We start from the raw sequence: 25583 nt of genomic DNA, 5'->3' as shown, positions 1-25583 counted from the left end.
TGTCATTAGCAAGTCAGAAGAAGCTGACTGCCTAACAACATAATTGCTAAATAGTCTCCAAAGGAGAGAATCCTTTCGCTCTCTTCTAAATTTATGCTACTGTCTGCACTATCCATACATGTAATAATCAATGATATTAATTTATCTGAGAGTCCCCAATACCAAGGGCAAACAACCCATTGTGTCAAAATTGAAGTAATGTACAGGTTTTTCTCACTTCTGTTGATTTAAACAAAGGAATCTGCATACTTTCCACATGGACTCTGGTAATGGCCTGGTACTGTCCCACCATGTATTTTCATTTGCCATGGAACAATGATAATTTATAACATGTACTCAGGAGAACACAATTGTCTCACCAGCTGTAAGCAATCATATGCAATTTTTGTAAACAACATATTGACTCTGGAAAAGGAAATCCCTGGAAAGGAAACTTTTCAAAGCTTCATTAAATAAAAGTTACGACAAATATAATTTGTATTAATAGATACATCTTACCAAGAAGAAATAACTTTCTGATATACCTGGCTTAGTTGTAAGTCATCATTTCACATTTTACTTTCAGTACAGTGTACTAGCATTTTTACTATACGTGCAGTTCTCTTTTTCTTACCTTTAAGGAATCAAAGCAGGCAATAACTCTTCCATTTTCAACCTGGCAACTTTTAGGGGGGTGTGCAAATTTGCATTCTTCATCAGAGCGCGAGCAAGTTCCCCTCTGAAATTGCCTGCACACTTCTAATGTTAGCCATTTTGTATCTCTTACAGGAGCAACATTCAAAGCCATGATGAAAAGCTGATTTTGAACTTGCTGTCAAATGAGTTACGACAAAGAAATTCCCAAAAATAATGATGAATGAGAGAATTAAAAAAAAAAAAAAATCAATTCCAATTGAAAAGAGTTTAAAAAAAAAAAGTGGGGGATGATTAACAATGTCCAATGCACACAAAGCAGAATAAACAGAGAAAGTTCACCAGCAAGCAGTCACTCATCAATCATTAAGTCCCGCTGGTAGACTTTTGGCTGGGAAAAACCATGCTCAGTCGCATTTCTGTCTGTAAAACACGTGGGCCTGGTGATTGTATCACGGGTGCAGCAGTTTTACGCCAAAATCCTTCAGTGCAATGGCACTCCTCGAGAGAACGTTAATTCTCTGACGGTCACTTGCTGGTATTGATTACACACGAAAAGCAATGCAGTCATTTGTTCATGTCCCAAGAATAATAATAGTTCTTCTTCCTCTTTTCCTGCTTTCAGTTTCCCATCAACTAATTGGCAAATGGAGACGGCTGAGGTATCTTCTGCCAGGTGTGAGGTGAAGGCAATGTCTGGCTGGCAAAGACGGGATTTTGAGAACACGGGCGTAGCAGTCCTCGCTCATAAAAGTGACTTGACAAAGGCACTTTTTAAGTCACTGACCTGACAAAACAAATACAGTATCAGTTCACATGTAACACATTCAAACCAACATTACGAAACCGATCATCCCTCTTTATCAGATATTATAAACGTATTGCCAATGCTTGCTTGGATTTCTTTTTTTCCACACAAAATCAGCCTCCTTCGTGAAGTAACCAGTTGAAACACGTATTGCAGTAATATTCTAGGCAGCAGTCCAGAAGTTGGGAATGATTTAAATAGACGAATGTGGCAGACACAATAATTAGTTAGGCATGCTGGTTGTGAAACAATTCAATCTAATGTGCTTAGTCTCCAAAACAATATACAAGAACCCGTTTCCATTAGTTTATCATTTGGTATTTTTGATGGTGCTACTGCATTATAAGCTCTTACTTGTTATTTGTTCCTCCTTAGACATGAGGACGGTTGTATTCTGTTCAGATTTTTTGTGTCTCCCTCTCAAGGGTGTGGAATTGTCATTCTAAATTTACAAGGAAAAAACCTCTTCCATATCCAGAAAATAGAGTTAGTTTTCCAGTTAAGCTAAAGCCTGTTTCATAAAGGCTTCATAGAAGGGTTCATCGCTAAGACATCATCCTCTATTGAGTTCTTTCTAATATGAGGTAGTCCTTATCTAAATTTTCCTTTGACTAAATTAGCTTTCATGTATTTTTACAAATGGTCTAGCATCAAAATCTAAGACTTAAATATGAAACTTAAGCTACATGAGGCCTATAAAATACCTAGGATATTTTCTAGATAAACAGATCTGAATATCAAAGGGTTAGATACTATAAATATTTTTTAAGAAATGACTTTATTTTATATGCAGATGGTAAAACCATGAACATGATGTTTCCTTCTATTCAGCTTCAAAGAAACACAACTCTCACTTTGCAGATACCAGCCAGAAACAGTTGATGGATTATTTTTATGCAAGAATAAAGCAAGGGGGAAAGAATGGAATAAGTAAGGTTTTAAAACGCGTCAATAAAAATAGCTCTAAAAACACTGTCAGCTTTCCCATGCCAGAATAATTACCATTCTGTGCTTGGATTCATCTGACTTAATTGAAGTCAGCATTGTTAGTAATGTGAGTAAGAATTACTCACAGACAGTTTCAGGAACAGATCCCAATTCTGACTTCCAAGTCTTCACATCAAAAGGCTTTTCTATTACTTAGTAACACTACCAGAAAGAGTTTTACTATGTGACTGATACCTACACCAAAATTTGCTACAGCTGTTAATAGCGTGAATAAAGGTAATGCAATGCTAATTGCTCAAAAACTCAGTTTTAAGTCCAACATGCAGTAAGATGGGTCTGGATGATACTTAGCTAGCTTTTCCATGGTCATAAAGAATAATAAGTTCTGAGACAATTAGTACATTTTTAAATAATTCTACACAACTGCAGTATCGCACAGCATATGAATTAAATATTCGTCAAATTAAATATTCTATCAATGTTGTCCCACAGCATCAATGAAGAGTGAGGTTAAGCTGAAAACATACAAAGAAGTGAGGAAATACTCCTGACCGATGAAAAGGAAAGAGAGGGGGAAAGACAAGGAGAACCTTTCTACAAGAGCTTGTTGAGCTGATAGCTTGTTGGGCTGATGATTTAGCTGGCTAAATGTAAAAGAGGAAATATTCTCCAGAGAGCCACACATTCCACTTCAGAAATGTCAGTAACGGTTTTCAGTAATACGTATAGGAGACAGATGGAAAATTTGGGAAAAAAGGGTAAATATTACACCGCACACTGCTGAAAGTCATAAGTAGTAATACTCTTCTGGGCTGCGTACTACTAAAAACAACTAAAAGTTGTTTCTCAAGTAGCAGGCATTAGGAGTGAAGAAAACCAGACACTGCACATGGCAGCAAAGCAAACAGCACACGTTATGTAAATGGCAGTAGCCGTGGTTTTAAAAAAATGTGCACAACAGGATCACACACAAGATCAGTGAGATTGCAGAAAAAATTAATACCAAAAAAGTGTTTGAGGGGTAGAGGAGGAGTGAAATACAGCATCATCCTATTTCCTATCTTCTTACTACAGGAACATCTTCTAATGAAAGGGAAGCATGAACAGTTTGTCTCAGAAATCCACATGTTGTCAAAAAACCCACCATTTTCTGATTTCTCAAGAGGCCTTGAGTGCTTCAGTAGTTTTTCCTGGTGCAGGCTTAGGAGAAGGAGAGAGACAAGACCTTTGTGAAGGAGGCCAGGCCCTCAGTAGAAGGCAGGTGCAAACATGATGGGGACAGAAGAATTTGGAGTGCTCCAGCTGTAGCACTTCCATGGTCTGTGTGTCCATGGCCACGTCCTTCACTAGGAAGGTGAAAGAAGAGATGCCACCAGGAACGACTGAACGCAAGAGGGAAACATTACAAGGAGAAGCCAAAGATAACACTCAGTATAATAAGTACAAAAGGACTAATTTTGTTTCATTGTTTTTTACAACTACTGCTATTTATTTTCAGGCTCTCATACACTTGGATCAACGGAATTTATCCAGAATACACATCTATAGAGTTTTTCATATCCTAAATGGCATAAATTCATGGACGCGTATTTGTAAAACAAACTATTTAGCTTTAGGTCCTGCTACTCAAATAAGCATCACTTCCCTTTTGCATACAGCTAGCAAGGCATGGAGGAGTAGGCAGCTTTTGCCAATCTCATGTTCTCCTGAGAGAGCAGGGAAGAGCCTATGTTAGGCTCCAGATCTTCATTCTGTTCTAAATCACAAAATAATTTCTCCAAGTGAAAAAAAAAAAGAAAAAAAGAAAACAAAGAAAAAGATAATTCCCAGGTTAAAAAATAAAATCCTTTTAATTATTAAACAAGGCAAAGCCCACAGGGACTAGGAGCCCCCAGAACAGGTTCTCATCTTGAGGAACACTAGGCAGCCAGCATCTTTAGGAGTTGCGAGTGAGAACAAAGCCCTGTCCTATTACAAACCAGCTGATCTCTCAGCTGGAAAATAGGAGCTCTTGCTATATGCAAAATATGGGCTGCCCTGGTACAGTACTTTTACTTATCAGATATACTAATTATGTGGTAATGGATTAAGTAGTATCTGCCTGAGGTTTCCTGGACATGTTGTGTTCATGCTTCAGTAGGTAATATGTTATAACGAACAAAGACTTCATCTTCAAGGAGTCAAGTCTGAAGGTGATGAGTCCAGTAAAGGACCAGAATCCTCTCTGTGTTGGGACCATGTAGAGTTTTAATGGAACCATTAAGTTAACTCAAAAGGCACTAAAAGTTTTTCATTTTACTTTTAGAGAATTAAGCCCTCTGTATTACTCCTCACATTAAAATCTTCACGAAGACATGTCAAGACTGGGGCTGAATTTGTTGCTCCTACTGTCAAAGTTTATCTACATGATCCATATATTTCTTCTATATACATACCAGAAACTCAAGAGAAGTCAGAAAACCCTCAGTTGTACCTAAGAGGGACTGCAGTTTAAAGTATACAAACTCATCTTTCCCAGCAAGCTAGAAGAGATGTGCTAAATATACATAGCTTTACAAGTCTGACCATTTACAATGGTCTGTTTTAAAAAATAAGGAATTAAAAAAAAAAAAAAAAAGATCCAAAGACTCACTCCACTGTGGAAGCAGGGTGCTCCTCCTTTAGGTCACTAGCAGGGCAGAAACCTGCGGACTGTCAAAATAGATTGCTGCCCAAATTTAGTTAAACACCTGAAATCAAGTGGGAGAAAACTCACCTTCAGGACCTGCCTACAGTCACCAAAACTGGCCTGCTGGACACTCTAATGCCAAGAGAATATCTTGAGAACTTAGTTTTCAAACCCAGCATGTGTACATTGCAACTCTTCAGAGAGAGACTGTTAGCAGAGCCAGACACGGGAACATTTTCAAGAGGACCGAACTCGCATCTCTAATCCCAGGGAAATGGTCGTGCCCAATTTTAAGCCCTTGACCCAAAACGGGTTGCTGCTACAACTTTTATATGTTTACATGTAAAAAAAATTCACGTTTCTTACTTCTAGAAAACCATATCCATAGTCTTAAATTCGCTTCAAGAATATTTCAACAAAGAAACAAAATAATGACCCTGCAGTACACACCAGACACGTAGAATTTCAGGTTGAAATTTTAAGCTCTGGGTGGAAGTTGTAAGCAGGGAAATCAGGCTCTCTACCCTTAGACACAGTTAACCGTAAGTATCACTGGCTTCACGCTCCACAGTACAAGTTCACAAACCAGCAACATCTTAATCATGCATTACCTTAACTTAGATTCTCAGGACATTCCTATTTGTCCAACAACAAACTAATTTATAAGAAATAATACCCTTGGTTTAGCCACTCCCTTCACCCTGGACTTACTAGTTTCAAGCGAATAATTTTACCTGGGATAAGTAATGTGGGACAAAATATAACCATTCCTGGACGTCCCAGGACATTCCATGACATTCAAAGACAAGGATTAACCAATGTGTCCCAATCTACAGATAACATCTTCAGGCTCCTGACAAGCCTTGTGTTCCTTCAAAAAGCTGCCACTCCTTCAGCAGCTGACCACATTTGCAGAGGAAACTCGCTTTGCAGTTCACTATGTTTATTGCCAAAACCTAGTAAAAAGACTCCCTGTATAAGTCTAATATGTAGGGATCCTTCTACAACCAGATCAAGTTAAGCATCTCAAACATTCACAATGGAAATACAGATATAGGAAGACTGACAACTACTGAGCCCCCACCCTTAAGGCCAGGAAAAGGCATCCAGAGCCGTATCTCTTGTTTGCAGCTGCATGGTGGACTCCACTTTCAAAGCACTTAGGACACAGCCACACGTTTAGGAGATGCTGCAGGTGCTTTATCTCAAGAGATGGTGGGACTTTGCTTCAGCTTTTCAACTAAATCTCACTGTTCTATTCTTTCATGTCCTTTTTTTCTTCCCCCCATTGTTTGTGCTTTAAATAGCATTCAAGGCCTCCAAACCAAAGAGAAACTCCACACCAAAGGACCGCCGCGACCCCACGAGCACACTCCAGCATCGCTTTCAATTCCAGCTCCCTGCCATTTCCTTGACTCCCTCACACTGTTCTCTCTTGCCCTCTCTCAGGCTCCCTGCCGAGGAAAAGCAAGGCTGCAGCTTAATCCTAGGCTAAAGCTGGATCCGTGACGATCTGCCTCTCCAGGTGCAGAATAAAGCCAACACAACACCCCTGCACCCCACCTGCGGCAGGTCTGGATCCTTGTTGCAAGCGTCTGCAATTACGAGGCCGTGTCCCATGGGACATGCTCCCTGTCCCTGGAAAGCGAGGCTGACTCTCAGTCATCACATGCTAATTTAAGCCTCACCGTGCAAAACCTCCCGCTCACCAATGGAGAGATGATCTTATTTCAAAAGATGCTAACAAGAATGAAAAGAAAAAAAAGAAAAGAAATTTTACAGAAAAATAATATGACAGTCGGTATGCTTTTTAATCATATTTGAATAAATTACATTCTTAAAGAGATTTTCCTTTGGTGGATAGGCTTTTCTCACTCCATCAGCCCATCAGATTAGGAAACAGGACCGCAAAGTGATGCGAAAGCACAGAGGTATCATTCATCAGTGAGTACTATGCCAGCTTCATATTCTCTTCCTCAACCAATTTCTAACATTCATATTTTTGATATGCAACCTAATACTAGATATCTGGTAAGACTAGACACCATATGGTGGAGTGTAATAATGTCTTTGCATAGTTCAGTAAAATTACAGCATTAAAACCAGCATCAGGCTTTTGTCTCTTTCCTGAACTGCTGTGCAGTCACAAAAAAATAACATCCCTATATTCAAGAAACAAAAATGTCATCCAGTCTTTGATAGAAAATACAGAGGGAAAACCTTTCTGCCACCTTAACATTTTTTGAAAAAAAAAATGTTAAATTACAGTAGAACACAATGAATGCATTTTCTTCCACAAATTTCAAATGAAACTTGTAAAGATTTATTTAATCATTTCAAGAGTTTTTCCACTTTGTTAAGAACGTTAAACAGCTTCCATTTTGCAGCAAGCAAACCAGTATTGCTCAAATGAAGAACAAACCAGAACTGCCCTATCAGAGAAGCAGCCCACTGGTTTGGCCAAGCAGCCAGGAGCCAAAACCACTGAAATTCAAATTCCAGTTCCTTTATTAATTCAACCTGAACTCTGCCAAAGTCAAAAGTGCCTTGAATTACAAAAGAACCATTATTTGGTTTATTTGTTTGACTTGGAGATAACTATTGCAACATCTCTCTTTGCCTGTTATACAACCAGAGATGAACACTTGTCAACTGTAATTCAGATGAAAGCCTCACCCATAGTGAATTCCAACTGTTTTAGTTAAGCCAGCAGAAGTCCAGGGACAGGCTGGAAAACACCAGTCTGTTTTATTTAAACTGAGCATGACCTCTAAGTATCAATTTTGCTAAATGAGCCATATTCTCCTTGTCAGGATCACTAATGTGCCAGGTTCAGGCTTTTTAGTATGCCCCACGCTATTTACAGTATGGCAATGAGCTTCTTATTAAAACCCGCCAGTTCACTTTGAAGCTGGCTTTACAATATAATAACGTTAATGTCCTTTGTCCCCAGGGAAGCAGGTGAGGAGGAACGTGTGGCATTGACTGCAAAACAACACAGTCTGGGACCTTTTCAGCAATCCACTGTACTACTTTGCTAATGGACCATGAAATATTTCTGCTGAACTTTAAGTCTGTAGATGGCTGGAGCGCACAAGAGTATTTCCTAACATCAAAGTGCTCCGAAGTCATGCTGATAAAACTAATGCTCATTATGCTTCAGTTAAGATGCAATTGCAGAAAACAGTTTTTCTTTTAGCAAACTTTTTTTTTTTTTAATAATGATATTCATCCCACTCCACTTAACCTTCACCTCCTCTCTCAGAGTCTGTAACTTAAACACTTCTTATTTCTAAGTCAAAAAAAAGCGCCTAGTTTCATCCTCTAGGTGTGTGAACTTCATAGGCAAAATTCTGTTCCCACCTGGACAAGGTGGCAAAAGCAAGTTCTGTTTCTGTGCCTCTGCAAGCGGAGTTAATCATCCCCAGCAGCAATGACGTTATCACTTGGCCTCTTGTGAACACAAGTGTTTTGCTTTTGGCAGAGAGCACCACATAACAGCTATTAATCAAACCAAATTCTGCAGGGAGGGGTACCCTAGTGCATTAGGACCTTCTACTCACACCTGGCTGCAGACAGGTATTGTATTTATTTTTTTTTTTTCCTGACTGTAAAAATATTTATAGAAAAGTGTGCTTATGTACTGTGAAATTTTTATAGACTGGCATGGAGGGAACACATGATCAAATAACTGTTCTCACCTGCCAAAGGACCGATAACATGCTGTTACACAGGAGCACAATTTAAAAGAGCTCAGGCTGTTGTCGATTTTCTATTTTTCCTACTCCAATTTTACACTAAGCCCAGAAGGCAGAACTCTTACCCAGGTACTTGTTTATGTGAGAAACAGCATCCCTCTGCATCGAAAGACAAGGATAAGTCTGAAAAACCGAGGACTCCGTGTAAATTAAGATATGGTGAACTCGCAAGCAGAAAATATGTTTAAGACAGCCAATAATGTTATTAATAATATATTCCTACAAATTACTGAGCTCTAGGAAGGTGCATGGCACATCCAAACAAAGCTCTGGAGGCGATGGCAGCCAAAGGGCCAACTAATGCTATTAACTCTGACTGTCTCTTAAGCACTAAACCTGTTCTGCTGAACAGATTGCCTGCACCAAACCCAAGCAGCATCACTGTTCTGAGATACAATACCTGCATTTCTGTGCTGTTTTCTCCATTTGCATTTTACCTGAGAACAGGATACCAAGGATGACTTTAGCGGGTCACCCAAAAAGTCCATTTCACCCCATATCCAGTCTCCAACTGTGGCCAACACCAGTTGTCTACAGCAGAGTGCATAACTATGGAAAGGCAGAGTGTGATAATTCCCGTGAATCTTTTCCCAGCAACCTGTGACTGATGTCTTTGTATTTAATAGGTCTCGCTGGATTTTTCTTCCATGGATTTGCCCACTGCCTTTCTTGAACACTCCTCTGTCAAGAAGTGTCTTTCATCATCATGTGTGTGCAAAGAAAGATATCAAGAGGGAGCCTGACTGGTTGTCACAGTTGCTGACAAAACCCTGGACTCCCAGGAAAGGAACAGGGATATGGAAGGGAATACGCCAGGACTTTGGAGATTTACAAAAATGTGAAAACATCAAATGGAGCTGGGGAGTAAGAAGACTGACTACAAAACACCCTTAAGTAAATCTGTGTCTTTTTATTACCCCCAAATGGGTTGAACTAGCAGAGAGGACATGACTTTTCCTTCCAATGAAAGGAGAGCTTGGAGAAACACACTTTTAAAACCCATCAGAAGAGGAAGAAACACCAAAATCCCTTCTTCTGTACCCCAAGCTGCATCCCATAGAAGTGTTCCCAGAAGCAATGCTTTCTTAGCAATCCAACGGAGCAGGAGGAACACCTGAGAGTGTGCTCAAAGGAGCCCAATTGAGGCACTGCCATAGCGTTCTGCCAGACCCCAAGCGTTTCACAACCATCTCAAATACATTTTGGAAGCAGCAACTCATCACAATGGGAAAAAGCTTCCAACAGGGAAAAGCAAAAACCCCAATAGTGTCTTTACTTGTCAGTGGGTTGCCCAAGCAAGCCTTCATCAGCACCTATTTTATCACAATGGTGCAATTCCCCTTTCTCTCATCATCAGTAGTGTGCACGTAAAACACAACAACAGTTTTATTTACTTCCAAAACTAAAGAAATCCTTATGAAGAAGAACAGATGCAAGTACTTCATATCTTACATATCTCATGGGACATACTGCAAAGCCAGACTGTCTATGTCGGAATACTTCATATCTTACAGCAGCTAAAAAGACAGAACAGCAACCCAACTTTAAAGTCACCTATGGAATAGCAGATTGTTATTCAAATACCTTCAAAGGCAATTTAATTTTTTTTTAATAATGTTTTTATGCCAACATTCAGATAGCAGATGCTCTATATAACAAAAGCTGAAATCTTTCACTAAAAGCCACTTTTCAAAGACCCTTCCCAGTCAAGGAGAAACCAGTAATGGGGTCTTTTTGGCACGCCCCTGGAGAAAATAAATACGTAGTATTCAACAGGTTATTGGACTCTTCTGAAGGTAGGTTGCCTTTTTGTATTTTGAACAGAGAGATTGCTTCCTGTCTGATAGTATTTGGTCCTCCAAGGCAAATAAAGAAAATATCTAATCAAGCTCAATGTGAAGATGACAGTAAAAGACTTTCTACTGAAAATTCATGCCATTTATTTGTCCACAAAAAAAAAAAAAAAAAAGAAAGAAAAAAAAAAACAACTCAGGAACCAAAATTTACAAGTTCAGAGGCTACCTGTGTTGTGTTTGACAATAAGTAATGGAAATCTATTCTTCCTGGAGTAAAATAAATTTGCATTTAGTGAACCATTATTCTGTGGTCAATAGGTATCACAAGTTCAGAAAGAGAATGCTTTTCCTCTAAAATTGTTTTGGAACTGGGGGCAGAGAAACAAGACGAGCTTTTCTCAGAATATTTGCAAGTACTGCTTAAGTTCTGTTTTCTTGGAAATCTTGAAAACTTCTATTTAATCCTGAAGCAAATAATGGAGTTAAAACTGGAAACAGAGTATAGTAACTGTCAGCAGATACTGCCTACCAGAGCAAACTTCTTTATTTTTTTTCTGATCTCTAGGATGATGAATTTTGGGTTTGATGTGCAGTACTGCTACTGACCTTCCTTTTTGCTTGAGTGCTGATTAAGAAGCACTGACCCAATAAAAATGGGTCGTATCGATCTGTTGTTTTAATTTGTGCAACACATCTCCCTCAGTCCAAAAAGCTCACTGTCCCTTGCCACTTGAAGAAAGTTACTTTTTAACCCAGTTATATTTTAGAAAAGAAACTTTGTTTTTTTTAAATAAGTAACAGAAGACAAAATACTTAGAACAAGAGACAGAGCGGATACACAAACTCGGGAAGTTTATTAGCCTACAGCACAGACATCAGATGAGTTCATACTTGTTTTTCTGCCATGTGCGTAGCTCAGTTGTATGCAAAAGTAACAGGGGACATAAAATTACATTCCCATTTCTAGAAGGAAAATGAAAAAAAAAACCCAGTGTGTTGTAACAGCCACTTTAATGTACGGACCCTTCCTTTTCATCTCTATTAGCTTAAAAAGTTGAAAAGGAAACAGATTCAAGCAGCAATACTGACTGGTTAGGCAGCGTTAGTCCAGTACTCCTAGGTCCCAGAGTCAGGTATGTCCCTGCCTTAAATAAAAAAAAATCTTAATATTTAAATGACAATCCCTCTCTATTTTAATTCAGCTATTAAGTTGGAAAGAGAGCAACAGGAAAAAGTCTTTCCTACCCTCACTAGGTCTTGTTGAAAACTTTTCTGAAGATAATTTTCAGCATCCCAATGCCTCTTTAGACTGGAAGGTTAAAATACTGGGGGAAAACCAGAAGTATTTTAGCAGTATTGAAACAACTCCACATTGACACTTTCTTTTCATAGGGTTAATTCACTTTATCATAACGGAAATATCATGGATAAGGACAGAGTTATTCAGGAATACCTTGGAAATTGTGTTCCAACAGGGAAGCTGAGAGTTTTCTGCTTACATTGCGGCAGAAAATTTGGACTGGTTAAAATAAGCCTCGACAGTTTTGTCCTTTTCAAAGGTTTAATTCATTTGTTGTACTTCAAGCTTAGTCCCAAGTGGGCATTTAAAGCCACACTTTGTTTTGCGCTGTATGATTTGTATTGCTTTGCACCACTTCTGTGTTAAATCGTAACTCAAAAACTTCCTTTAACCCTGCATAAATCTCACCTTGATAGTGCTATTTTTGAAAGACAGTGTCCAATCTTCTGTGTTTCAAAGCCAAAGAGCACAAAAATATTTTTTTATTTGGTCAAATAAATAACAGCGACAACATTCAGAGATAAAAAATTGCCCATTTATAAACATAAAAAGTGGGCTGCTGCTGTTATGCTTGCACACACTTCTATTCCACAAAACAACTCCGCAAAAGTGTCTTACCAGATTTCTGTGCTCAATGGGCCTCATCTTAAAGCAATATCTGCTTAGCTTATAAATAAGAGGTTTTATATTTTCTAACCTCCAGCCTATGTACACACACTGGCCCCTGAGGCTTGATAGGACTTCTTTCCATTTCATACAACATTTCCAGGACAAAGCAAGTGAGAAAAAAACAACAACAAAAACCAAACCAGAAACAAACAAACAAATTAACCAACTCTTTCCCAGTCAAAATTATGCCCTCCAGTAATCCTCTGCAACTCTGCAGGCTGCGAAGTATACACTACCAATATTCGGTGTTCACAGAGATATGCACTTTATTACAAAGCATAGGCTCTAGAAATCCTGAAAACCTACTTGAAATGCCCTTCTCCACATTTGTCTCATCATCTGAAATAGTAGTAACCATGGTACCACTTTATAGCAACCGAACAGAACTGCCTGCCCACTACCAAAAAGAGCACTATTATATTCTGCAAAGACAGAAAAGGGAGTGACAGAAAGATGCAGTGGTATTCTAGTTCTGTGCTTGGAGGATTTCTTATGAATAAAGTTCACATAGTTAACATACTAAGAGGGTTTGAGTTGGTATGAATTTTGTTTGTTTGGTGTTTTGTTTTTATTTGGGTTTTTGTCTCTTTTTAAATTTAATTCTTATGGTTCTGTAAATCCAAAATTTAAGGTCCAAGGTTTTTTCTGGCTTCATTAATGCCAAATGTTCACCAGACAAACAAGGTCTGCCAGGAAAATTTTAAAGAACAATCCTGCTGATGCACAAGGCACAACGCAATCTAAAATTCATTACTGCAGCACTGGAGTCTATAAAGGCAGACAAATAAAAAAGTTTAGTACTTTCAAATCAGAAAAGTAGAAACTTCCCCGCTGTTTCTAAAGTCCCGTTTCAGGGCAATCATTTTTACCTTCCAGGGAGCACTCTAAAGATGAAAGCGATCACATTTACCTTTCCCCTAAGTGAAGCCTACTAACATTTTGGTGTCTGGAGTCCAAGAGGGTTGGGACACAGGGAGTTACCTTTATCAACACAGACCATTACTACTAAGTCTGTTTTAATTTCACTTCTCCGCAAGAAAAAAGAAAAAGGACCACCTATATTGATTCCTATAACACAAATACTCAACTTAAAGGACCCACTACACAATCCTGCTGCAGTGCAACTACCTCTCACTCATTTCACTGGAAGCCTGAAAACATCAAATGCATTTCATAAAGCCTTGTCACCTACAAGTATGCTTACAAGGAATTGTCAGTTTTTATTAAAGAGTACAATTCTGATAACTGTAGGGAAGGGCTATAAAATGCAAATCCTAAAAGCTCAAAATTATGCAAAATAAAAGCTAATGGAACATCTCACCTTCGTAAGATGGTGATTTTTCTGGCATCTAGTCCTTATGATGACATGAGTCTTACGGATGTTAAAATATATGTAATTAAAAAGGGGAGCTAAAAGTGCTACTCATTTGCAGATGGCATGATAGCTATAGTCAGAGATGAAGTTCAGGATCAACAAAAGCCCCCAAACACAACAAACTCACATGGTTAAATATCATTCTTTTACTTCTAATAATCTGCTGTAATTTTCATAATACAGTTTATGAACATTGTCGTCCTCCTCTGCTCTGCAAGATAACCATAAATAATAAAGGACAGTTTGTAGTTAACATTAATCTTTTGCAAAGTCATAGCTGAAGCCAATTGTGAAGAGTCACAAAAGGATGTCATGATAATGAGTACACTGGATGATAAAACAACATATGTTTAATATAAAGATAGGTAAAACAATGCAGATTAGGGGAAGAAGAAAAGAAAATAGTACACACACAACACTAGGTCCAAACAAGACACTACTAAAGAGGAAATGTCCACTAAAGTGGACATTACAGGCAATTTGATGAACACTTCAGCAGAATAGTCAGCAGTTGATGGAGTATCAAGCAAGCAAACCATTTGGCAATATTAAAGGGAAACAGAACAGAATGATGCTACTATGTACAGGCATGGATCATATAAGTCTTGAGTGATAAATCAAGTTTGCATCCCCCCCATCTCAAAGAGATTACCACAGAGTTGGAAAAGAGGGGGAGAACAGCAGCAGCACCATCAGTGCTATGGAAAGACTTACATATGCAAAGAGACAACAGTGAGGCTTTTGACAACAGAAAGAACATGACATTCATAAAGGCTGATGATGAAGACCACTAAAATTTGAGTAGGAGGCAGGGGACACTCCGTGAATTACCAGCTGGGACACCACACAACAGTTGTCTTTGCACACGGGAAACAGCAAGGACATGAAGTTCAAATGGCAGGTGATTTACTGAAGGTCAAAAATATGAACAAGTTCAAAATATCTTTTCAACTTGAAAATCAGATTATTTGAACTGTCGTCAGAATCACTTATGGCTACTAAATCCCATATTTGAGAAGGAAAGTTCCCCTCAGAACGCCACTCAACCTTAGCAACTAACTCAAGTCACGCGCTGGCCAAGGCACGCACCCCTGTCCCCAGGTCACCCTTTTGCCTTTTCCGCCTTGGGATGACAGCCCTTGACAAGGAGCCTCATCCTGCAGCCAGGGCTGGCTACAGACCCATAGGGGCACACTGATCTTCAAACTCTTCCATGAGAAACTCAACACTTTCATCTCCTATTTCAAACAGATTTCAGCGACAGTGGACTTGTACCACCTATCTTCAGGCACTTAAGTATGTCACTAGTGGCTAAAAAGCACAGTCTCCTTCATCGTCCTCATGCCAAAGGGGAGAGAGGCACCTCCAAAGAACGATTCAAAACATGAAGACACAGCATTATCTTCTGAAGCCACCATGAAGCCACCGACCTAGTTGGACAGACACATGCCCACAAGGACTGGCAGATCACACGACCAACTATGCCACCTGCTCTGCACTCCAAAGGGGTGATTTACTGACTTGGGGAAGCAAAGAAAAAACCTCACAGAAACACGTGTTTATTCTCAGTACACACTCCCTCGCCCTTCAGTGGTTGTGTCCTACTCCTCAGGAGACTGGGGAAGAAAGACAGAGGGAAACCAGAGAGAGTGAGAGGAGGAAGACTGGATCCCTCATGTCCTACAGAAGTATCCAACCACATCCTATGGAAGTGTTCAATCATTTGCAGTTTCAAAAGTGAGGTCCAGGAGACGGATTTAGTTTGCAGTATTGCTGTCCATCTTGCACCCTAGACATGGATGTTGTAGCTTCTTACCACTTAGGACCTTTTACACCAAGGATTAAGCTACTGGCTTGTCCCCCCGCTGGCGTTTTCACTTCAAAGAGCTGCTACTGTGGATACCAAAGCCTTTGAAAGTGGCCTCACTGCAAAAAAGTCACAAGCATTAAATGAGGTCTTTAAAAAAAAGGCAAAAAAAATAAAAGCACTGGCTTTATAAACACATCAGTGCAGCCACTTTCAAATCCTTTCATGCCTTCCTCATTGTGGCAAAGAAAATCTTGGGGGTTTTTTGGCTTCCCCCACCCTCTTAATACTATGGCAGTAAAGCAATCCAGCCCCAAAGCGCATCTCAGGATTAGCAGAGGGGGAGCAAACTACACAAGGGAACTGTAAAAACAACAACAACAAAAAAAAACGTGAAAAGTTTTTAAAGACAAGTGCCAGATCTCCAGGAGAGCGTCGCGCCGTGCCGCTGGCACGTGTTCAGCATGGCAATAAGGACTGCAGCACTGCAACCCATCACACAAGCAGCCCACACACTGGTGTCCTCCTCTGCAAAAGCCTCTGAAAGACGGAGATGTCATAACCAAACCAGGACACCAGGTCCCACTGCTTTTGGGCTGCGGGGCAAGGAGACGAAGGTGGGAAAGCCAGCAGTCAGAGGTCGCAGCTGGGGATGCTGTGCCATGGGTAAACACAGCTGACAGGGAAACTATTGAATGGTTTGGAAGTGATCTCAAAGACCACCTAGTCCAACACCCCTACCATGGGCAGGGACACCTTCCACTATACCAGGTTGCTCAAACCCTGGCCAACCCAGCCTGAACACTCCCAAGGGCTGGGGCATCCACAGCTTCTCTGGGCAGCCTGTTCCAGTGCCTCACCACCCTCATGGTGAAGAACTTCTTCCTTCTGTCATAAAAGTGAGGCAATGCTGAAGTCCCGAATCATCAGCCGGGCACAGAGGAACGCTTCTGCCAGCGGCGGACCTGCCCGTCCCACCACAGACACAGCCAGAGGTGTTTGCCGACAAACCAGTGGGGCTGCGGGTTTGAAATATCCATATAGCTGCTGATAACAGCACCACATATGGTCTAAAAAGTGGGAAGGAGTATCCCCCCCAATCCTCCCCTCCCAAAAAAAAAAGGGACTAAAACTAGACTTTAATATCCTACAAGGCAGGCGTTACCCCCATCTTGATGTCAGGAGGACTTTCCCACTGAGAGATGCTGGAGGAGAGCGTTAAGGTATAAATCCAGCATGCTGAAACCCAGCAATGAAAATCATCCTTTTGAGAGCCTGAAAATCAACCGAAATCTTGTCATTTTGCAACTCAAAGCCAGTTTCAGACTAGATTCAGTACGCTGCCCATAATATCTATAAAGTGCAAAAGTCATGACAGATTCAGGAGATTAGGGGGTGGGGGAACCTGAGCCATTTGGTATACCTGAAGCATACATGACAGAACACTAAAAAGAACAAAAAAAAAAAAAAAAAAAAAAAAAAAAAGATAACACCACACACAAACACGCAACAACAAAACCAAAAAATCACATAAAATCATCAGAAACCCAGGAAAAAAAAAAGCATTCAGTATTCACAGGAGAGAATGCTGGAGGTTTATAAATAAATAAATAAATATTTCCTAGGCTTGTCTCCTAACACTGATCACGCACAAAAAAAAACATACTGAAAAGTTGTCTTCAGAATTCACAAAAAGGAAAAAACCCAAAAAAACCAACAAAAACACCACCATAGTATTTCTAACGGTCCTAGCTTCCTTCCATAAAACTACAGAGGGAAAACATTTCTGTATTTTTCCTTACCTGTATTCTCTAGTTCTCCCTATTGCCAGAGTTGCTGTACTCTCTGCAGGAGAGAGGACTTTATATCACATGAACCTCCAGACCGACCTTGTCTCTATTTACAAGCTCAGCAACATGCGACACCTGGACCTCTCTGAAATGCTGTTTATCATCCACTCAGAAACTGATTAAAAATTACTGATACAAAATAGAAAAAACTAATAGCCTCTGATATAAACCAGCTGTTGTATTTCCTGATCCATTTCTTTACGCAACAACTGTACCACTAAATCCCTCCTACTGTCTTTATTAGCTATTGTTTGTGTATTGCAAATATCACAAAAATGAAAAAGCATATTTTTATGGCTGCGTGTATCTTACATACGTGTGCATGCGTTTGTGGACATACATCTAGGTATAAAAATGCAAGCGGGGAGGGTGCGAGCACGCGTGTTTATCCCTTTCATTTATCAGAACTACAGCCGAGCTTTTCTCACTTGCAAAGTTTAAGGTATCACAAGCCCGCCAGGTCCTTTGCCAGACTTGCGGCTGCAGAAATCCCACAGGTCTCCCACAGAAGCAGCAAGTTGCACGCTGGTGGTTCTCAACAGCTTTATTAATCATCACTAGCACAAAAAGTCCCCTACATAATTAAGATTTCTTTGTGCCAGTTATAAGGATTTTTTAATTTAATCTCTTTTTGGGTACACTCTTCAATTTTCAAAGTCCCGATGTTTTCCCTTTTTAGTGTGCCCAAAATACTGAACTAAGAACTTAACATCGCCAGCATTGTCAGAGGCAGAGCTCAGCATTTTAATGGTCTTATTTTAAAAAGAAAATGTTTTTTAAATGGGGAGATCAAGAAGTTGGCAGATTCTGGCAAAAGGCTGCATGATTTCTTTCTTCTCACACACCTTCTACCCCAAATACAGCTGAAAAGTTTGTTTTTAAAAGGAGACTTTGGACTCCGTATATCAATAACCAACAACTGTCACTGAATTTGCTAATAACGTATAAGAAGATTAGTTTAATTAGTCAAGCAGTTAATACTACTATTATTTGAACTAGTATTCAGCACTGACACGCTTTTGAAATGAGTTTTATTTTCCTCAGACTATAATTTCAGCGTGTTTACAGACTAGTTAACATCGTGCTGGTTCACACTAGGTAACCGTAACACATTGTATTAAACATATCACATTAGCTTCCCAATCAAAGGCTGGAAAATGGTTTTAAAAAGAAAATACATACTAACAAATGCTAAAGCAAATGACTTTATTCTCTTTTGCTACAATTTTGTAACAGCCAGGTTTTTTTATCCATTAAAAAGGGGGGGAAGAAATAATTTCGTTTTGAAAATAAGGTGTTTCTTCCCTGAAAGAGAAAAAAAAATCCTCAAAGTCAGAAATTTCTAATAACATTAGAAAACAAAGTATCACTAATACCTATTATTTGAAACTTAAATCTTAGCAATGTGTCTAACTAATGATTAAAACCATACACAAAATCACTAATGAGAAATTTCTTTTGAACACTAAGTCTTTTTCTCATCTCTTAGTACTATAAAACCAGATTTTACAGAGCTTTTTACAAATAAGCAAACACAGTACAGATTAATCCTGATGTACCTGTGAACAACATTCATTCACAGCAGAGATGAGTTACCAGACTTAAGTGGCTGAAATACCACAACACTGAGAGCCACTTTTCTTGCTAAAAAAACAAAAAAAGGAAAAAAAGAGGAAAAAAAAAAGAAAAAAATCAAGTAGCACGTGATTATTTTAGATTTCTGTAAAATATGTGCTTATAAATGAAGAACTTGATTTGGCTTTATAAACACTTTGCAGTCACAACACTATACTTCAGTACTAGGAACTCAGGAGCAAACCCTGCCTCGGGAGAATGAAGAAACTAATTCTAAATAAAATAATTATTCCTTGAAAACAGGCAGACTGCACACAGTAAGACGTTACTGCACCAATAGCTCTAATGAAATTCACCGCGCACTTATGCAGAAAAGATACTACTAAACAAAAAGAGTTACCAGAATCTGGTCCAAACTACTTTTATTACCAACTATTTACATAACAAAAGTAAACACAGAGTATTTACCATCACCTTTACCCTCCGAGTTAAAAGCACACCAACCTATCAATATAAAGTATTCCTTGATCATGCAATATTTTTTTTAATCCCTTTGTCACTTGATTGTCTGTCAATAGCTTGATACAAACCATTTGATTGAGTGATGAATGCAAATTTTCACTTTGTAATGTATAGCATTATCCTCCTTATGCCCAACTGCCAATCTCAAAGGTAAGAAAAACAGCCACTTCAATTATCTGAAAGGAAGAGAGAGTCTCAAAACATGAGACTGAAAAGCTTTCTTTGCAAGCTGTACATTAAAATGATTTTATTTGCAAAAATTAAATCTTTAGCTCACATTTTGTAGCTTGGAAAAATATTCGTTTGACTTTTAGCAGCACTTTTAAACATTGACAGTATTAGATATTTAAACATGCATCCCTATAACCCCATGGATTTGTAATAATAACGCTCTATACCCTGACACAGGTTTCACTTGTTAGCAGTTTGAAATTCTCAGAAGACACGAGGCTGATTTTACTTAGAAGAGCGCAGCATTTAAAAAGAACCGGTTCATAAGCTGAAGATGTGCCGACAACCTGGGTGCAGGTCTTCAGCAAGTATTTAGCCAGGGAAGGGGGAATTTGAATCAACCTCCTCAGAGCAGAGTCAGCTGTGAGGAGCCGGAGGTGACACCGGCCCATGCCCTGCACTTCTCCTTGGAAAAGAGGAGGGATGGTTGGTCTAGAAGGGCCTATTTAATGTAATACTTTTAAAACTAGTGTAACTTGTTCCTATAGGGGAGAAAAAAAAAAAAAGTGTGTATATATATATATATATAATCTTTACATTTTGTAAACCTTCCCTAAAATTACACCACTCAAAGCTTTTCTAGGCTGTGAAAGGTTGTTTTGCCTCATTTGTTCTTTAAGACATTCATATTTAGCCCTCTTCAGATCTACACTTAATTTTTCTATCCGCAGCCCATCCGAATACAAATAGTTATATTAAAACGCTCATGACTATTACAGGAGAAATAAGATAATAACATTTTCTTGCTGTTTCATCAACTGAAAAAAAATATAAAAAAAAAACATTATACACTGCACATGTAGATGACGCTGCTATAATGCAACTGAAGACAGAATGCTAATTTACGTTGCTAACTGGGTGGGATCCTGAAAGGTACTGAGCACCATCAATCCCTCTGGCAGGCTGGGCAAGTTGAAGAGGCTTCAGCACGTCACAAGATGAGGCAATGTCCTCAGACCCCTCCCGCAATATGACGGTGGAGTTTGCCTCCAATCTAATCAATAATAATAATTAATAACTCCTCTATTCTTCCAGAATTTTTTCAAACCTCTGCCTAAATAACCTTCTTCCTTCTCTCTAGAGAATTTAACATAAATCATCTCCGTTCTTTCCTGAGGCTCCTCCTCAGCAAGAAAGTTGATGTGCCTCAGCACAGTAAAATCATTGCTCTGAAAGCCAGCCTGCTCATTAAATTATTCTGCTAGCTGTGTGTTCTCTCATTAAAAATGTATAAAGATCAGATAATTGCAGCACGTATTATTAACCTTGTTTTCCTCATTTTTTTGTGTACAGGTTCTGTTTTGCTGCTGAGACAAAGACTTGGAAAGGGCAAGGGAAACATTCAGCTAAACTACAATGCGAAAAACTCTCCCGACTTGCCTTTGAGAGCACAAGGAATCACAGTGCAGTCTAAAACACCAGCACTTTTATAACGGGGTAAAATATTGTAACCTCATTGCAAGGCTCCTACAAGTGTAAGACAGACAGTCTTGGCTTTAGTTAAAGCCTCCGGCGGGGAATTATTTAGATCAGCCAGTCTAATTCACCTAAATCTTCAAACATATCTGCTATAAAGTTCACAGATTTCCAGGTTGGCTCCTTCTCAAAGCTAGGAAGCACCACCAGATGACAACCCAGCTAAAAATCCAATTAGGGTAACAGCACTTCTGAAACACACTGACCTATTTCTTTTTTTACTTGCACTATTTTAATATGCGTATACTCGCATCCTGTTTCTGAAGAGAGCTGTTTGCACTGGAAATTAATTCCCTTTGAAAACAAGTTATCATAAAATCCACCTATTGCACCCCAACAGAATATATTCACCGGGGAAACACTGTTTCCCTGACTCCCCCAGGCAACACATAGGGTATGCAGCACACTGCAGCAAACTCCTTAAAACATCCAAAAAAAAAAGAAAAAAGAAAGAAAACGATCCTCTTACCTTCTTTAGCCCTGTCTATTCCGCACATTCCCAACGTGAACAGGAACATCCGATATAAACAAACAGCCGTATCTCTCCCATTGCACCATGGTAAGTAATGTTCACATGAAACGATGAGCAGCCTGGATTTTTTTTTTTTATTTCCTTTTTTTTTTTTTTCGGTGCTCAGAAAACCTTGTGCATTATCTGGGGATTTTTTTTTTCCCCCTCAGATGATGAAGCAAAGACACAGCCTTAAACTCTGTTGCTGAAAGACTGCAGCCCTTCCTTCTCCCAGAGCCCTCCCAGCATATGGCAGCCAATCACACCCGGCTTCGTCAGCCCGACTGCTCTTAAACTGATCCGAACGGGATGATTGACAGGGCAACACAGCACTTCTAATGTGTAAAAACAATGCATCCATACTGATGAACCAGGAATTTCCCCTCGCGCCGGGAAGGAGTTTTACTGGCGAGGTGAAGCGATACCTCCATGAAATAACACATGCAGCAGAAGCAAACGACCCCTTCCCCTCCACTGCGGCGGCTCCACGTCTTTTGCATGGGGATTTTCAAAGCTTTTGCTAATCATAAATGCTTGCACAAACATCGTTTTCGGAATTGCAGAACCGCAGCGATGGTGGTTTGGTTGTAAAGGTGTTTGGTTTGTGGTGCACAGCTCAATCTATCCTTTATTTTAACATGCACTCTGATTCAGGCAGTAATACTCTCATTTTAATACTGCATAATCTTACTGTGCAGCGTTTGCACTTAACAGCGATACACACATAATCTCTTTCCTAATATTTGAAACCAGTTCTTAGGGACCACAGGTATGGGATGCTTCTTCATTACAACATAATCTATACAACAGCGTTTTAATATTTTTGGCAGACAAGTAACACCAGCAGCATCTGAACTGCAGCTCCTGTGATTAGCTTACAACTGATGTTAATTTGTATCAAGGTTCTGGCATAAGGAATATGAGACCAGTTGCCATTTTCAAGTCAAACTGTGGGCAGCTCGGTAACACTTGGTACTCAAGGTCTGCTGTCAAACAGTTTTCTCACAAATTTTGCCGAAGTTTTAAAACAAGAAAACAAAACAGTCAAAGATTATTGAACGAGAGTTGCAGTTAAAAAAAAATACAAAAAGGAGCTTAAGCTGAAAGTCAATCATTATCCAGAAAGGGATAAAGACTGCAGTGCAATACTACGTTAGACAGCAGTTCATGCAGTTCAAGCCATTACATAGAAAAAATGTGTAAAATGTGTTTAAAATGCCACTAAAACTTTAGAAATATGAATAGACAAGAGGAAAACAAAGATCTCATTCACTGGCAGCTCTGTCCCAAGGCCCCATTGTCTCCTATGGACGGTTTTGCATATTATAAACACGGCTTTCCAAAAATCCATTATTTTTCTATCCTGCAAGCAAAACCTCCCCACCTCCCACCCAACTGGTGAAAACCCTCCCCTCCCTGGCGTGGCCAAAATGTGCTCCTACCAGGGAGGCTCCTGCCAGCCAGCCCTTGCTCTCTGTTCATTCACCCCCCCCACACTCTCCTCTATTAAAAATAATAATTAAAAAAAATAAAAAAAAAAAACAAACCACCACCAAACCCTAGAACAAAACAAATCCAAGAAAACTCTTAAATACTTGATTCTGGTGAGTCTCAAGAGACCCGGGGGACAAGTGGTGGTAACTCCATCCATTATTAAGATCGTGCATCTCATAGTTATTTTCCACATTCTTTTGACTTTGCCAAACTCGAGCTGCCCGTGTTAAAAATTTTCCATGCTGGACATCTGCTGCAGGATTTATTTACTTTTCTGCCAAAACACAGTTTGCCCATTTCTGAGATTGCCTAGACAAAAACATGTTGCTCTGGCCTCCTTATAGTTCACCGGGGGGAGCTCCAGCTCCCCTGCCCAGGTCGGGGCAATCTTAAAATTTGGCAGAGTGCTGATCCCTTGCTTTTCTTTTCTTTTTTTTTAAATCAAGGCTATGGTTTTTTGCTATACTTATGAAAACATTTTCCTGTTTGACAAAACTTTAAAACCTGCTAGAATTCAGCTGATGCACACCATCTCTTTATTTTCTTTTCTGATCCCTACCAGTGCAAACCTCAGAAAATACTCTGCAGTGAGCGTCCACCGCCTCCTCCCGCCGGCCACCCGTCCGTATGTGGCTGGAAAGGCACCAGCCCCACGGTCCGACTGAGCATGTAATGGGCTCAAGTTACAGGAGATTAGCAGGATTTCCCCTGTAACTGCTGCTCCATCTGCCAGAGACCAGACATTGGAGCTGACAGCAGGAAGACAACCTCGCCTGTTGCTTTCATGACCCTTCAGCTGGTGCCCCACAGACGTGTAGGAGACAGGCCCTTGAGAGAGCACTGCAAAGAGGGTGTGAGAAAGGTCAGATGGACCAAAACATGACATGAAGCTGGGCAGAAGAGAGAGAGAGACAGCAATGAGAGGGAAAGGGAAAAAGAGATGCGACAGCCAAAGCCTGGAAATCCTGGGGCTGGTCGAGCAGAAGCTTACAGTGAGGAAGCCCAAGTCAAGACGGGGAGCTGGGGCACCACCAGTCAACAGGAGTCAGTCACTCTCCCCACGGACCACATGCATGTTCATACAGCAACACGTGTCGACAGCTTTTGTGGTCCACGAGGAAGGAAACGTGCAAGTTACCTCAAAAAAAACCCCACAAACCCAAGATGAGTCACTAACACAATCCCCCGAAAGGTGAGGGTTCAGCACCATCACTTCACAGCACATAGGCCAGTCTTCAAACACTGCAGAGCTTCAACCACAGTCAAATGGGGTTGAGGTGCTCTCAGCTAGGACTCTCCAATCACAAACACAAAACTAGCAGCCATGTGCCCACCCAGCTCCTCACATGGGTTATTACATTTTAGCTCCTCCCTTGCCCAAGGATCAGAAGCCACTCCACTCAACAGGGCATGATGAAAATACTTTATGTCACGTTTGTGAACCCTTTGGTCAGGCTCCATCAGAAAACTCAAGAGAAAATGTCTGATCTTTCTCAAAAATGGCACTTGTGTAGCGCACAGCAAATAAGGCATGAGTTCATGAACAGAAGAAAACGAGATTTTTAAAAATACCTGCTCTGTACATTGAGCGGTGAGTTCCAAAGTGACTGATCTCAAATTGAGACATTCTCTTGTGCACATTCATTTTCCACAGCAGTTACAAAGAAAAAGGCCAGGATTTCCATTTTCAGGCCAACTTATACAATTGTATTATTTATTTAACTGCAAAAGGACATCATCTTAGAGAAGCTGAGAAATCCAATGTCAAACACAATGAATAACAAATAGAGGTAAATTCCCAGCTCAGAAAATGCCATCTGCTTTGCTTGACGTGCTCCTATAATTAATGAACCAAGGAAAAAATGCTGCTAAAGGTGACTATTACACACAATTTTGTGAAGGGTGTAGATATAACTTTTGGAGAGAAGTGGACCATTCTGGAGTTAATAAAGAGGAGAACTGGAACAAGTAGAACCCACACAGTTGTTTTTCCTTCTTTATTCTTGAATCATAGCAATCAGGTCTAATCCCCCAAACAACAAAACTTCTCAATTTAAAGGGGGTTTTGCAAGCAGTGGGGAATATATATAAAACTAACATTGAAGACACCAAGCAATTTACTTGACATTCAGTACAGCAGAAAGATGATTTTGAGCCTTGTA

General features: G+C 39.8%; 1 protein-coding gene across 12 annotated transcripts in view; it reads right to left on the bottom strand.

Annotated features, from left to right (window-relative positions):
* MBNL2 (muscleblind like splicing regulator 2) overlaps positions 1-25583 on the bottom strand; it is a 111772-nt gene that overhangs the window by 73053 nt on the left and 13136 nt on the right. For 7 of the 12 annotated variants that reach the window (XM_065829755.2, XM_065829748.2, XM_065829745.2 and 4 more), the window contains exon 2: positions 614-1420. The exons of 2 other annotated variants lie outside the window; for them this stretch is intronic. In XM_065829755.2, the coding sequence (XP_065685827.1) occupies positions 614-787 (174 nt within the window). In that variant the 5' untranslated portion in view covers positions 788-1420. Of the gene's footprint in view, positions 1-613; positions 1421-21885; positions 22141-25583 lie in introns of those variants that run through there. 3 more of the 12 variants (XM_071806821.1, XM_071806825.1, XM_071806785.1) reach the window with 2 other exon arrangements.

The sequence above is a fragment of the Patagioenas fasciata genome, chromosome 1 (genome assembly GCF_037038585.1).
Source record: "Patagioenas fasciata isolate bPatFas1 chromosome 1, bPatFas1.hap1, whole genome shotgun sequence".
Taxonomy (NCBI): domain Eukaryota; kingdom Metazoa; phylum Chordata; class Aves; order Columbiformes; family Columbidae; genus Patagioenas; species Patagioenas fasciata.
The sequence above is the reverse complement of the archived record's forward strand: the minus strand, read 5'-3'. Positions and strand labels throughout refer to the sequence as shown.